The 16829-nt window shown below is 35.8% G+C and overlaps 1 protein-coding gene across 1 annotated transcript in view; it reads right to left on the reverse strand.

The window, feature by feature from the left end:
- Window positions 1-16829, reverse strand: part of WWC1 (WW and C2 domain containing 1) — a 425359-nt gene that overhangs the window by 171852 nt on the left and 236678 nt on the right. The window contains exons 6-7 of the mRNA XM_053718574.1: window positions 12808-12937; window positions 3932-4075 (exon numbers count right to left, since the gene is read on the reverse strand). Coding sequence (XP_053574549.1) covers window positions 3932-4075; window positions 12808-12937 — 274 coding nt within the window. The remainder of the gene's footprint in view (window positions 1-3931; window positions 4076-12807; window positions 12938-16829) is intronic.

A 16829-nucleotide genomic window follows, 5' to 3' on the forward strand; every position in this document is an offset into this window, starting at 1 on the left:
GCTCAGCAGAGCATCAAATGAAAGATAAACAGAGCCCTCTAAAATAAATCACTAAAGCAAAGGTTTAGGCGCGCAAACTATGAAAATTCTGCTCTCTGACACTGTTCCAAGTCTGTCAGTGCACAGCCCCGGGCCGCGTGCCTACCACTTTTTATGGCCAATCACCTCTGCACTCTGCCCACCCCCAGACCCCCGCCCACCATCCCCTCCTACCTCTTCAGTGTGCACTTAGTGTACCGTAACCCTACCGGTCTGGTGGGCATCATACATGGCTCCTTCACTTTAGAGACAGTGGCAGACATTAATGCGGTCAGGTGCCAGGCATCCCCCTCACGATTTCCCAGTTCCCGTTTAGAGAGACAGCACAGCAGTGAGTGACTCCACTGCTCCACATGTCACTGAGCAGTGAGCACAGATAGGCAGGCAGGTTTAGGCTAGCAGCACAACTTTGCAAGCCCCATGGCACACCCACAACATTCATAGTGAAATTATGCAGGGGAGGATCAAAGTACAAACAAGCAAAAGCAGCAGGGAAAACTATTTGTGAAAATTGCAGCGCTGGCTCAAGGGGCAAAAAAATTAAGTGTCTACAACTTCCCTAGTACCACTAATGTTTACAAATGCTGGCCCCTCTAATAAAAAAATCTATGCATCTCTACATTGTATTTCTTTGAATTTCAATAAAATTAAAAAAAAAAAAAATTCCTGGTGGTGTCATCCCCTGGAGGGTGTCACCCGGGTGATACCCACACCCCCCACACCCTTCTAGTGACGCCACTAGTGTTCAGCTAGCTGTCAGTAGTGCAATGCTGTTCCTTCAGCAAAGACTAACAAGAGAATGAAGCAAATTTGATAATTTAAATAAATTGGAAAGTTGATTAAAATTGTATGTTCTATATGAATCAATAAATAAAAATGTGGGGTTTCCTGTCCTTTTAACATGTACCTTTGGGCTCTAGATATACAATTTGTTTTCCAATTGTTATTCTTATACAGTGAACTGGTGAAACCCACAAGTCCTCAATATGTAGCTTTTCAGACACATTTGTAAATGTTACACAATTATAAAAGGTAGAACTGCTCCTGCCCTTGTTCTCTTATGTTTCCCTACCACGTTACGTTTTCCTACCTACGGCCACACCTATAATAAATTTGCAAATACCCTTTGCACGCATACGCTCACAGCCGCAGTCGGCAAACATTATAGTACACCGTCCAAAATTGTGGCTCTAGCTGGGGACATCAGGCTTCCTGCAACTATGTAAACTTGCAAATACACTTATGCACGCATGCGCTTACTGCTGCAGTCGGCAAACATTACAGAACAGCGTCCACAAGCTTGGCACTAGCTGGGGACATCAGGGTTCCTACAACTATATTATTTTATTCTGCATATTCAATTATATTCTACTGATTTCTTTGATTAAAGGAGTGAACATATTTCAATAAAGAAGACATAATATAAGTAGTTACAAACATCCCTTTCATGTTGAAACACTAATACGTGCCCATTTTGTAACTATTTATATTATGTCTGCTTTATTCAAATACGTTCACTCCTTTAATCAAAGAAATCAGTATAATAATTTTGAATAAAATAACATAGTTGTAGGAAGCCTGATGTCCCCAGCTAGTGCCAAACTTGTGGACGGTGTTCTATAATGTTTGCCGACTGCGGCAGTGAGCGCATGCGTGCAAAGGGTATTTGCAAGTTTATTGTAGGCGTGGCTGTAGGTAGGAAAACGGAATGCGGTAGGGACACATAACAGAACACGCTCCTGTTTTTCTTCCTGCTACACTGATGTATCAGTCTTCGTGTATGAAAAGGTAACAAAGCAGCAGTTTGCTCAGCAACAGAGTTATTAAAGGGAAATAGAGGTCAGAATTCATCTTTCATGATTCAGACAGGTTGAGCACAATCTTATCCTTGTTTCTGGCAGATAACAATTTCGGAGACAGTGTTCTAGTGATCACAATCCAAGAATGCTTCTGCCTCTAATACCCTACAAGCTTGCAATTGGCACATCCCAAAAATAACGAACTCTTTTTATGTTTTGTTAATCTCCCAATTTCCTAATCCAAAAATCAAATGCGCACGATTAATGAGAAACCAAATTATGACTTCATGAGTTTACCAAATACTTGAAAGATTGAAGGCTCTGTACGTTTATTGATCACTTTTTATAGTGTGTGGTGCTGCTTATAGGTAGGGTGACCATATTGCCGTTTTAAAAAGGGACACATATAAAAAACACATATGTCAGGGCTGTTTAAAGAAATGTTTTGTATAAGAACCCTGACATATGTATTTTTCATATGGGTCCCTTTTTAAAGCAGCAATATGGTCACCCTACTTATAGGTGACGTGCACAATTCATCTGTTTTGCTCCAAAACCATAGAGAGATGTGTGTCAGACTCTTTAAGGCATCATCTGTATAGTGGGCATGTGTGTTTGATGGGTTATGCACCTGGCTAATTTTAATTATTGTAAAAGTGCTTTTTTTAAACTCTAATTGACTAAGCATTTCTATCTGTTTGGTGATGTTGTTTCCTTATGTCACACAATATGGTCGGGGTAATGTCAGTGCGTTTTACAGATGCAGAAAACCTATGTTCCATTTTAAAACTGTTTGGGGCGCTCAGTAAAATGTGTAAAGTGTTGTCTGGGGCTTTATCAAGCCATTTTAGCTGTTGAATTCAATTAGTAAAAGCATTTGTTATAAATATGTTATTAAGTATTGAGAATTTGTATTGTGATCAGCCAAACAGGACTGGCATATGTTAAGTATACGCCCATATTTTACCAAACCAATAATGTGCTGCCAGAAATCAAGGAAAATGGCTGACTGTAATTGTGTCAAAAAGGGTTCATCTGCATCCATTAACAAGCAGATAATTATCAAATAATAAACTGTAATCAATCCAAGAGTATACAAAAAAATCCCAATTTACTTGCAATATTACATTTTCCTATTTCTCTTCATTTGCTCTCTTCCATAAGTGCATACTGAGGTAGGGTCATGAGAGTGCATGTGTACTGAACACTTTAACACTGTTAGGGGTTGATCACAATTTTTTAGAAAAACACATCAAATGATTTATCTACAAAAAATCCTATAGACTTCAATGGTTATTTTCTGTTAAAAACCATTAGATACGTTTTTCTTAAAGGGACATTAAACCCAAATGATCTATTTCATTATTCAGATAGAGAATACAATTTTATTTTTTTTCCAATTTACTTCTATTATCAAATTTGCTTCCTTCTCATGATATTCTTTGTTAAAGAGATAGGTAGCGAGCACGTGCCTGAATCACTACATGACAGGAAATAGTGCTGCCGCTAATGTATTACATTGTTGCAAAACTGCTGCTATATACACATGCACACTTCTGAGCTTACATCCTTGCTTTTCAACAAAGGATAACAAGAAAACTAAGGAAATTTGATAATAGAAGTAAATTGGAAAGTTGTTTAAAATTGTGTGCTTTATCTAAATCATGAAAGAAAAAATGTGGTTTTATGTCCCTTTAAGGATTGTAATGAATGTTGCCAATACTGCTGCCATATAGGGTCAGAGCACATGCACGCTCCTAGGACTACCTCAGTATGCTCTCATGGCAAGAAACTAGGCAAACCAAGAGAAAGAGATACATATGATAATACAAGTAAACTGCAAATTGTTTTAAACTGTACACTTTGTTGAAATCATGAAAACTTAAATTGATCTTCTATGTCCCTTTAAAAAAAAATGTGCGTTCTCTATATCTTTCTATAAATTGTGGTAAGTAAGCTCTGCTCTGCATTAAGCTCTTGTACACAATACAGTATAATAAAATAATAAGTAAGCAAACATCAGTCAGGAGCAAGAAAATGTTTCCCTTTTTAACACTGTTATACAAATACAATTTTTATGACTGTATACTCACATTGCCTGCAATATCAGTCTGAGAGCTAACATTGAGATATTGCCTTGGAAGAGAAAGGTTTGAACTCTCTAATGACGTGTTACTGGCCGAAAGGTCTGATTGGGAACCCTTATCAAGGAAACCATTTTTCAACATGGCAAGAGTCTAAGAAACAGGAAAAGAATACACAGTTAGTAAATTGTTATACCTTAAAGGGACACTGAACCCAAAAAAATTTCTTTCGTAATTCAGATAGAGCATGACATTTTAAGCAACTTTCTAATTTACTCCTATTATCAAATTTTCTTCATTCTCTTGGTATCTTTATTTGAAATGCAAGAATGTAAGTTTAGATGCCGGCCCATTTTTGGTGAACAACCTGGGTTGTTCTTGCTGATTGGTGGATAAATTCATCCACCAATAAAAAAAAGTGCTGTCCAGAGGTCTGAACCAAAAAAAAGAAGCTTAGATGCCTTCTTTTTCAAATAAATATAGCAAAAGAATGAAGAACAATTGATAATAGGAGTAAATTAGAAAGCTGCTTAAAATTGCATGCTCTATCTGAATCACGAAAAAAAGAATTTGGGTTCAGTGTCCCTTTAACACTTTATGATAAAGAAACAGGCTACCATTGTTTGTTGTACTCTGTTCCACAAATAACACAATATGAAGGTAAAAACAAATTGCCCTATAACAAGGTTGTCTAACCTTCGTAAATGAGGGCCACAAATGAATATATGATTTGTTGTTTTTTTACTTATTATTTGGAGGGCTGATTTGCAAATTTTAGAAATAATTTGAGCCGCAACAAAAATAAATAAATATATATATATATATATATATATATATATACACACACACACACAACACACAGAGAAAACCCTGCACTCACTAGCAAGCTCACAGCTAAGATTACTTAAGCCTGTGCACCCTTTCCTTGTTCCCAGTTTGTTTGGATTTGAGAGCTTGCATTGTGTGGCTGTTTTAGGGTCCCAGGTATTGGAAAGGACCTTGACGTGGTACCTGGGCTTGTCCCATTTGGCCAGATGCGGTAACTAACCTTTCTGCTTTTAAATCTTAGCTGTGAGCTTGCTAGTGAGTGTAGGGTTTTCTCTTTGTGTTGTATTAATTTGTTTTGTAATTTCCCTTATGGTTCTTGCACCCAGACCTGTCTGGGGTTAACTGCCTCTGACTCTGGTGACAGCACAGCATCTTGTGAGTGCCACTGAGCACCCAGGTCTGAGCATGTTACAGGGTCATGGGATGTGTACCCAGTCCGGTCTAGGAGTGCAGTCCCCCTCCGTGTTTTGTAGATATATATATATATATAGATACATACATACATATTATATATAATATATAATATATATATATATATATATATATATATATATATATATATATATATATACACATACATACACTATATTTATACCTTATGCAAAGACATTTCTGTATTCAAAGAAGGGCCTGATCTAGATATGCATTGTAGAGACACATTTTGCACCTGGCTATAGGTTGGAAATGCCTGGATGGTAATAACAAGTATAACTTTCTTAATCATTTTAATATAAGCAGATAGCTATACAGGTAGCCCTCAGTTTACGCCAGGGTTAGGTTCCAGAAGGAATGGTTTTAAATCGAAACCGTTGTAAATTGAAACTCAGTTTTGTAGTGTAAGTCAATGGGAAGTGAGGGAGTTAGGTTCCAGGCCCCTCTCAAAATTGTCATAAGTAACATCTAATACATTTTTTTAAAGCTTTGAAATGAAGACTTTAAATGCTAAACAGCATTATAAACCTAATAATATAGAGTGTATCATCACCAAACTAAGTTTAATTAACAAAAACATTTGCTAAACAGCACCTAATAAAATAATTACACAACAGATTGTATCATCATCAAACTAAGTTTAATGAACAAAAACGTTTTTTTTACTTGCATTTTTCTGCAAACAGTTCTCTGCATTGTTAGCATGTTAGATAATATTGGGTCTGCACCTATTCTATGCATTTCAATCTGCAGTGATTAATAGGCAGTTAGGCACCCTCACCTCAAGCAGCTGGACAGGAAGATAAAAGGGAAGTGGCTGCTAGATCTTGTTGCTCGATAGGTCTGCTCTGCTCTGTGTACACAGATGAATGTCAGTCTGCTAAGCTTGCATAACTTTGTTGCAACACAAAGGGACAGCTCCACCTACTGGCTATTTTAATTAGTACACTGCTTTCCAATGCTTTTCAATAGCAATCACATGACTCAAAAAAAAGGTTGTTATTCTGAAACGGCGCAAATTAAACCGGCTTAAACTGAGGGCCACCTGTATTAGTCTTTAATGGGTTGGTTGATAAAAAATGTAGCAGTTTATTTGTTCTTTTTAACAAAATCCTTTTAACAAAAAATAGCAGCACTCCACTGGATGGAGTGAATGTAATTGATCTATTAGTAATAGTTAAGCTGAACTCTTTTAGAATAATATATGGGATCGGTCTCACAATACCACACTTTGAAATTCACTGAGTGGAATAGCAACTGAAATATATAAAAACACTTATGTCAAAAATACAAAAATTGCAGTAGAAGTATATGCGTTATTAGCACAACACTATATGCCGATGACAGTCTTAAAAGACTATATCAGCCTACAACATACTAAAACTTTAGATAGTGTCAGTTCTCTGTGTGGTTATGCACTCTCCTATATGCAATGCTCTCCTTAATGCAGCGTTGGAATTTGGTGCCGCCTTTCTCATGGACTGCGATAGCCTGTCAGTCCTCTGGAAACAGATGCTGTAAGGTAGACAAAAAGGGGACAGGCGCACCCGCGACTCACGGTATCCAAAATAACCTGTTCAGAAAGTCTGCCCGGGTGCAGACGAAACGCGTTCAGGAAAGTAATGCTTCAAGGCTAAAGAGGTCCAAGTGAGAGTGAGTTGAGAAAGGCAAGTCTGAGCTCAGGATACCAACAGTGAAATGCCCCATCTGATTACCAACATAGACACTCAATCGTAGGAACCGGCAACCTTGAAGTACATATATATACATAACTTTCCGAAAGGATTTTAAGAGGGCTCTATTTTAAATTACTTCTAGTAAATGCAATGATGTGTGTGTTTATTTAAGTTGTAATAAATTGATACTGTGAGTCGCGGGTGCGTCTGTCTCCTTTTTGTCTACCTTACAGTTTATTTGTTTGATCATAATCCTTAACAAATGATTTATCTATAAAAATCTGCCTATGCTTTAAAATTTAAAATTTAGTTTTTCTGTTATTAATTATTAGATACATTTTTCTAATTAATTGTAATCAAATTTATGTTTTATGTAGAATCTGAATGAAAAATTAAATTCTAATATAAAGTTAATAACGGCTTTGTTATGGGTCTTGTTGCCTATTCAATAACAGAAAAATATATGCTTTTTTATTTATAGGTATTGCTTGGATATTTATATTGTTGCACTTCTTGTATTTTGTATTCCAGTGCAAGCTTAATCTCTATTTACATGTTCATTATTTTTTATTAGTTACTATGGTAACACTTTAGAATACATTGCACACACACATGTATAGAGATGTCAGTTATGGATGTGATTCTGTTTAATGAATTTGTCTTGTAGTACCCATTTCTGGATACAGAGGGCACTTCTCTGCATTGGTTGCTTGGGGCATTATTTAAACATATTAAAGGGACACTGTACCCAAAAATTTTCTTTCGTGATTCAGATTGAGCATGCAATTTTAAGCAACTTTTTAATTTACTCTTATTATCAAATTTTCTTCGTTCTCTTGCTATCATTATTTGAAAAAGAAAGCATTTAAGCTTTTTTTTTTGGTTTCAGTACTCTGGACAGCAATTTTTTATTGGTGCATGAATTTATCCACCAATCAGCAAGGACAACCCAGGTTGTTCACCAAAAATGGGCTGGCATCTAAACTTACATTCTTGCATTTCAAATAAAGATACCAAGAGAATGAAGAAAATTTGATAATAGGAGTAAATTAGAAAGTTGCTTAAAATTTCATGCTCAATCTGAACCACGAAAGAAAATGTTTGGGTACAGTGTCCCTTTAATTCATTATTAGACATACAAAGTGTGTATCAGTAACAACTGCAAATTTCGAATAGTTTTTTTTTTTTTTTTTTACAATATGTGTATGCTACAAATTAATATCACAATCTGTTGATTATTTGTATAAAAAAATGGATGTACTCCACCAAAGGTGAGAAAATGATGGTGGATGCACTTTATGTCTATACAGGCGATAACTGACAATTAGGAATGACTTATCTGTGTCTCAATAGTTCATTCAAGATGACATTTGAATGTGCAGTCTTTAAGTACAATAATCAAATTAAAATGGTACATTTATGTACTGTATATTGCCCTATATTGAAAGAGTGTAAAACTGTAAGAATCAAATTCAGATTTAAAAAAATAAACATGTAACACAGTTCTCTTACATGCAGAAATAATTTGTTCAATCATTGTTATCTATGTATCAATGAAACCTTAGAATTTAATTAAATTAAATGTAACCTTTAGTGGATGCCTTTCAACGAGGAAAGTTTTTATATATTTTATATTATATTCACTATCGAAATTTAACATTTAAAGGTATATGTAACCCAATTTTTTTCTTTCAAGATTCAGATAGAGCATGCAGTATTAAGTACCTTTCTAATTTACTCCTATTATATTTTTTCTTTCTTCTCTTGGTATCTTTATTTGAAAAGCAGGAATGTAAGCTTAGGAGCTGGCCATTTTTGGTTGTGCACCTGAGTAGCACTTGTAGCCACCAATCAGCAAGCGCTACCCAGGGTGCTGAACCAAAAATGGGCTGGCTCCTAAGCTTACATTTCTGTTTTTCAAATAAAGATACCAAGAGAATGAAGAAAAATGAATAGGAGTAAATTGGAAAGTTGCTAAAAATTGCATGCTCTATCTAAATTATGAAAGACAAAATTTGGGTTTCATATCCCTTTAAGCAGAGCACCTGTCAGGCTTACTTTCTTTGTCTGGCCACACAGTCAGTAAAATATCCTGAATTATCTGTAAACAATATGTAAGAAATGTTATTTCTCTTATGGGTACACAGACATCCAGATAATACACACAGTAAGAGAAGCAGTCTGCCAGGAACAAACAGCTCAGTGGCTTGTTCTATAGCCGGTTACAGTACCACCTGGGAGTAGCTTATTTTAGCACAATTGTGCTCTTCACAGAGAACTTCCCTGAAGTATCAAACTGATTCTGCCTAATTATTCTCTGAACAAGGAAAATGGCAACTCCAGACAATTGTTTCGGCCTTCTCTAAGTAGATTGGGCAAGGAGCCCACGTCTGGTTTCCCCCTTAGGCAGCGCTTCTCTTTCTGTATGTGTTTTTAACATATCCAGCTAAAGTATTTTAGGTACACACGGTGCATAAGGCAGTTATATCTCTGTAGCCACACAGTTTCTGTTAGTCACATAGTCTGTCTTACAGGAAAATATTGTCTCTGAACCACACCCCGACAGTATCTGTAAGTGACATGGATTAATTAATTACATTCCACGTGCAAAAAAGCTTAAAGGGATACAAAACCCAATTTTTTTCTTTCATGATTCAGATAGAGCATACAATTTTAAGCAACTTTCTAATTTACTCCTATTATACTTTTTTCTTTGTTCTCTTGCTATCTTTATTTGAAAAAGCAGGAATGTAAGCATAGGAGCCAGCCCATTATTGGTTCAGCACCTGGTTAGCGCTTGCTGATTGGTGGCTAAATGTAGCACACAAGTAATTCGCAATGCGAACGCGAGCTTGTGATTGCATTGCTAGGAAGCATTGCGCTCACGAGAATGCACTTCCATAGGCTCCTATGGGAGCCTCGTTCGAAATGCCATCAGTGACAGCATCAGAACCACGTGCAGCGAAGGGGGTAAGTAGAGCAGCGATGAGCAGCATTTTAAAATATATATGTATATAAGCATATACATATATATTTACAGTGCAGTCTATGGGAACACACAGTTCCCATAGACCGCAATGTAAAGGCACTTTTCGGTGCCATTTGTTTTCTAACACCCCACTCCCACCAACTTTAGACCCCAAAAACTGCCTAGTGCAGTTGTTTTTTAATAAAAAACTACAATGCCCTCTATTTTAGAAAATTAACCAGAGATCTTATCTCTGGTTAATTTTCAGAGCGCTAATTGCTACCGTGTGTTTGCGGTAGCAATAACCAGCCACTTGTAATGGCTGGTTAATTATTGCACACCCGCAAACGGCAAATTTGCCCATTTATGGGCATGCAATAATTTAGTGCTCCACTTATAATCTAGCCCTAAATCCATCTCATGCACATACCTCTAATCATGGGTGCGGCCATTATGGAACCTCTACAGGAATTTGAAGGAAAATTGCTACATGTGCAAACAAATCAGAACTGAAATGCAGTGAAAGCTAGATTTCAATATGGCGGCACCCATGTCTAGAAGGCAGGGAATAACCTCAATACTACACTTATAAAATGTATTTAGTTTTTAATGTCCCTTTGACTTGCATTTACAGTTTGTAAAATTGACAATAGTTGTTGGTGATATATTTTGTAAAGTATTTATACTCAGTAGAGAAAACCTGCTGACTATGGAATTTAAAAACAAAACCACTAGTATGTATGGTTATGTTTATTTATAACTAAATATGTACTGTTATTTTTATCTACACAAATAAATATCTTCTAATTGCAGCCATTTAATAAGAGTTAAGTTTGAATAACAGGTATTCCGCATGTTTATAAATCAATTTTATTATTTTATAGTTTCATAGTTCCATAGTTTCTTGTGGTCATCTTGGTGCCAATTAACCTCCCTTATCTGCTATCTAAAGACAGCATGGTCAAAGTAGTATTTCACACTGGGATAATCGAGCAGAAAACCAACAAATTTAACTAAACTGTCAAATTAAGACAATGGGGTAAATTTATTATTGTGCGGACAGACATGATACGATGTAGCGTATCATGTCTGATGCACATCGATTATCATTGCACCAGCAGTTCTTGTGAACTGCTGGTGCAATACCACCCCCTGCAGATTCTCGGCCAATCAGACGCTAGCAGGGGGTGTCAATCAACCCAATCGTATTCTTAACTTCTGCTTCAGGCGGAACTGAAGCGGAGTGGGTCGGAAGCCGCATCCGCTGCTTCATAAATCGACCCCAATGAGTCATGAGAATTGAACAGAAACCCAATAGCTAAACTAAAAAGGCAATAGTCAGGTCTTGTTTTTTTTTTTTTTAAATAAAAGTTATAAACAATATTTAAAATGGTGAACCTTCTGTTCTATTAATAAGTATTAAATTGAATTTCAAGAGAGTTTTAAAAAAATCTGATTGTTAGGGGCCGATTTATCAATGTCTGGCAGACATGATACACTTTAGCGTATCATGTCCGCCAGACATCGCTGAATGCCGACAGAATAAGCTGTCTGCATTTAACATTGCACAAGCAGTTCTGGTGAACTGCTTGTTCAATGCCGCCCCCTGCAAATTTGCAGCCAATCGGCCTCTAGCAGGGGGTGTCAATCAACCTGATCGTATACGATCGGGCTGATTGATGTCCGTAGCCTCAGTGGCAGCGGACGAGTTAAGGAGCAGCACTCTTAAGACCGCTGCTTCTTAACTGCTGTTTCCGGCAAGCCTGAAGGCTCGCACGTAAACAGGGCGATTAGGGGCCATTTGGCCCTTGTTAAATTGGCCCCTTAGAGCTGAAACCTAAATAAGTTTGAAGGTTAACCTTAAATGGATATGAAACCCATTTTTTTTCTTTCATGATTCAGAAAGAGCATGCAATTTTAAATAACTTTCAAATTTATATCTAGTATCAAATTGTCTTTGTTCTTTTGGCATAGTTTGTTGAAAAGCATGGACTTAAGCTTAGGAGCCACCCATTTCTGGAGCACTATATGCCAGCAGTTTTGCAAGAATGTTATCCATTTGTTAGAGCACTAGAGGGCAGCACTGTTTTCTGCCATGTAGTGTTCCAGATGCCTACCTAGATATTTCTTAAAGTGATTGTAAACTTTAATGAATCAAAGCCTAGTATCAAATAATACTCTTAAAAAGGGGTACATTAATTCATTAAAGTTTACAATTATGTTTATTTTTTTAAAATACTTACCTTTGCGTTATGGTAAGCATAACGCTGATCCTCCGGCCGCATCTGCTGCTTTCATTAGCATATAGATGACAAATCTGGCTTCCTCCAATCGTGTTGCCCCACGAGCAGGACGCCAAAGGGGGCACACAACAATTGGAGGAAGCCAGATTCGTCATCGATCTGCTAAAGAAAGCAGCAGATGCGGGCGGAGGATCGGAGTTATGTTTACCATAACGCATAGGTAAGTATTTTAAAAAATAAGCATCATCGTAAACTTTAATGAATTAAAGTGCCCCTGTCTTTAAGAGTATTATATTTGGCCTTTAATTTGTTAAAGTTTACAATCACTTTAAACAAAGAATATTATGGGAATGAAGCAAAATTTATAATAGAAGTAAATTGGAAATGTTTTTAAAATTGTATGCTTTGTCTGACAAGACAACATTTTTAGGTTTTATATCCCTTTAAAACTGGGGCAATAGTAGTTAATTGTGTGACGCCCCAAAATTCCTTGAACCAGTCAAGGAGGCTATACAATAATAAAGCATGTTAATGGCCAAATAAAAATTCAAGTCTTTGATTTCAATACTTCCCCCAGTCCTTAAAGGGTAAGTAGGCCCGCATTAATGAATACCCTTGTTTCACTGGTGCCCAAGTAGATCACCTCAAATACTATTGTATTATGCCAGCTCAGTGTCTGGCATCACCTACTTATGATATGATACAGCTGTAGCATCATTATTTGAATACTAATATTACCTGCATTAGATCTTTCTTCTCTCTTTCACCGGAATTAATTTCCTTTTTAATAGCTTTCGTCTCATTTAAGATGGCTTGCGCTTCATCAAGTTTGTAGCCCACATGTTTTCCAGACATTTTCAAATCAATCCTAGAATTGACATTGTGAAACAGTTAAAAAATCATAAATAAATAACCGGTAAAAAACCCCACAACTTTGCAGAAATTACAGAGCAATTACATATTTTTATTACAGTAACAGTCACTGATGATACGATTTGTTATTGGTTTATTTTATAATTACAAAATTCACTGATTTAAAATCATTAGGGTCTAAAAATAGAAGACATACAACAAGTTTTAAAGGAACATGAAACCCAATTTTTTTCTTTCGTGACTCAGAAAGAGCATGCGATTTTAAACAACTTTCCTATTACCTATATTATCAAATTTGCTCTTAATATCCTTTGTTGAAAAGCAAATAGGCTCAGTAGCTGCCCATTGGTGGCTGCACATAGATGCCTTGTGTGATTGGCTCACCCTTGTGCATTGCTATTTATTCAACAAAGGATACATAAAGAATGAAGCCAATTAGATCATAGAAGTCAATTGAAATGTATTCTCTATCTAAAAAATGAAAGAAAATTTGTGGGTTTCATGTCCCTTTACAATTCACCTTGTGAAGGAGAGTTCTAAAATGCACATCTAGATCCAACTAATAAAAGAACAGTAATCACAAGATTTGTCGTCTTGCAATAAATATAGTGGGTGAGTTTGAAAATTTTTTCGAAGTAGTAAGACCTAGTTTTCTGCATCTGTTTTTCAATAGCCAAATTCCACCCACCATTTGCCTTATTTAGAGCCAATCCAGATTTGTTGCTGGAGTAGACACAGCTAGCTACATGTATTTTCATGTAACATTTATTTAAAATATGTTTAAAATTTTGAGGTGCATATTGTCCATGTTTTACCATAAAGGGAAATGAAACCCAAATGTTTTCTTTTATGATTTAGACAGAGAATACAATTTTAAACAACTTTCCAATTTACTTATATTATCAATTTTGCTTCATTCTCTTGGTAGCCTTTATTGAAGGAGCAGCAATGCACTATTGGAATCTAGCTGAACACATTAGTAAGCCAATGATAAAATGTATATTTGTGCAACCACTGATCATCAACTATTTCCGAGCTCCTGAGCCTACCTAGGTATACTTTTCTACAACGGATACCAAGAGAACGAAGCACATTAGATAACAGAAGTGAATTTGTTTAAAATTGTATGTTCTATCTGAAAGTTTTGAGTTTCATGTCTCTAAATTTATACTTATTTATTACTTTTGTTTCTTCTTTTATATTTATACATTATTTGATGAATTTAAGTTTTCTTATTATTGTTTCCCACCGTATGAACAAATTGCAAAGTGAATATTGTTAGCTTTCTTTTTCCCTGTACAAAAGAAGCCTGACCTATATACATTAATCATTAAAGGGCCATAATACCCAAATGTTTAAGCACTTGAAAGTGATGCAGCATAGCTGTAAAAAGCTGACTAGAAAATATCACCTGAACATCTCTATGTAAAAACGAGATATTTTACCTCAAAAGTTTTTCAGTAGCCACATCCCATTGTAAAGGACTTCTAAGCAGCAAATCAGTATGTCTGTCCCGGGACAGCGGAAGGAGCGAGCATTCGTGCACACTCATCTTATTTCCCTATTCAGTGTAAGGAAGTTAACAATGAAATCTCATGAGAGTTAAGTGAAATCTCATGAGATCACAGTAAAAGAGCTCATGACCTCAGCACTGCTGATGCTGATTGGCTGCTGTTCATTTCTTCTTTTCTTTTTTTTTTTTACCTGCAGCTGAGCAGCAGCTGAGTATAACTTTTTACACAGAACTTACTTTGCTGAGCCGAGGAAATTGTGAGGTAAAATATCTTCCTTTTTTACATAGAGATGCTCAGGTGATATTTTCCTGTCAGCTTTTTACAGTTATACTGCATCAGTTTCAAGTGATTTAGCATATGAGTATTATGTCCCTTTAAGAACAGCAGTTACAGACAGATCCATAAGTTGTAAATTTGAGATGAACAGTGTATTAAAACACATTAATCAACCCCTCAGCCAATCAGCTTGTTGATCGATTTGTGACCTGTCTCAGATGTTCTTGTGAGAAAGAATGCTGCCTAGCTTATTACAGATCGGATAATCCAAACATTATCTAGCTTTGTTATATAAGCTTGTTGGTTTAAAATATCAAGTAGTGGTGTAACTATTGCATTATTTCAACATGTATTCACATTGCCAAGGTAAAGGCAATACTGAGACAAAAGTTCATTACAGTGGTAAAACAGGTTTATCCAGATACAAGAACACAGGAGAACATTCTTCTGAAATCCACATGGGAAATATCTCTATAATAATATATGGGAAGATTTTCAGACACTATTTATACAGAAGCTATTCCAGCAATTTATATTAGTCAAAAATTGAAGCTCTTTTAGTGCAATAGACTCTTCAAGCATAAAATGTCAATCATACCAAGATCAAAAGTGCCTTGCTAATCCGTCTCTTCGGTTTGATCTCAAAGGATATGAAATTGATACTAAAATATCTTCAATATCAAGTATTATTATTTTCCCCAACAAATGGAGTCACATTAAATAGTGAAATTATCTATTCACGGCCTAGGAAAGCTTGTCTTATAAATATGATATACAAACAGAAAACATTTATTAAAATTAGCAAAACTTTTAAATTTCTGTAAATCAAACTGATAGCAGTGACTGACCGGGGAAAAAAAGGGCTTCATCTTTCTTTCAGCTGAGCTGTAATAATAAGCATTAGGCTCTCAAGGCACCAAAAACAACATATTACTGAACATCAATTATCAATGACCTGTTAATGACAAATTCAGTAACAGTACAATAAATGGAAAGATAATTGTTATATAAGATACATGTATTTAGGGTTGCCACCTCAGCCATGTTTTCCTGGACACTTATGAGTTACACATGCTGCAGGGTGTGCAGGGAGGAACATGAATAGTGCTGTCCAGGGTCACTATTTGTGTGATTTTCAGGTGCGCAGTGCATGTTGCCCTCCATGAAAATTGTCCAGGAAAGCATGGCCGAGATGGCAAACTACATGTTATGACCATATTTTCTGTCATTCCTTTTTTTAAAAAAATCTAAAAGTATCTTTATTTCATGGAAAAGTAAAGTGCAACACAATACTACATATAAATAAACGAAACGCGTAAACCACATAACTATAGAAGATAAATATATATAAATTGAATATTAAAATCAATAAAACATGTAAATGAAAATAAATAAATATAATAATAAAAATAGCACAAAAAGCAGTTGAATAGTATGCTAAAGGTATAGATTAAATTGTAACTAGAACCATGTGTTCAGTCCCATAACATATTGCTAACATGAAGTCAGACATTAATCATTAAAAAACAAAGGACAGTAGAACAGTAAATTAGATGTCCACTTTTTCTTCTTGATGTATCACAAATGTAGTCATAGCTTTTAAGTGACCATGCAGACTCATCTCATCGCCAAGGAACTTGATTTTTGCCATAACTAATCTTCAGTTCCATCACTGGGAAATCTTTTTAAATCATTTCATTAAGTACTTCTTAAAGAACATCACTTATCTACATCTCCTTACACTTCACATGACTGGATCCTTGAGTGAGGAGTCGTGATAGACTCTAGCTGAAGTTATATAAATCTATATATTTCCCATTTAAAGGGACATTAAACACTTTGAGATGGTAATATAAAATGATAAATTGTATATAATAAAACAACTTTGCAATATACTTTCATTATTTATTTTGTCCTCTTTGCCTGTAATTCCATTCTGAAATTGTGAGCTTTTCAGTTCCTGTTAGAAATGGAAGTGCATAACACTGTTAAATCCAGCACAACCTTTGGCTGCACACTCTAGTGACCCATTTATAACTGACCCTAATTGGCCACAACAGAGAAGGTAACACAAGTTACAACATGGCAGCTCCCAGT

This window comes from Bombina bombina, chromosome 6, assembly GCF_027579735.1.
Source record: "Bombina bombina isolate aBomBom1 chromosome 6, aBomBom1.pri, whole genome shotgun sequence".
NCBI lineage: Eukaryota > Metazoa > Chordata > Amphibia > Anura > Bombinatoridae > Bombina > Bombina bombina.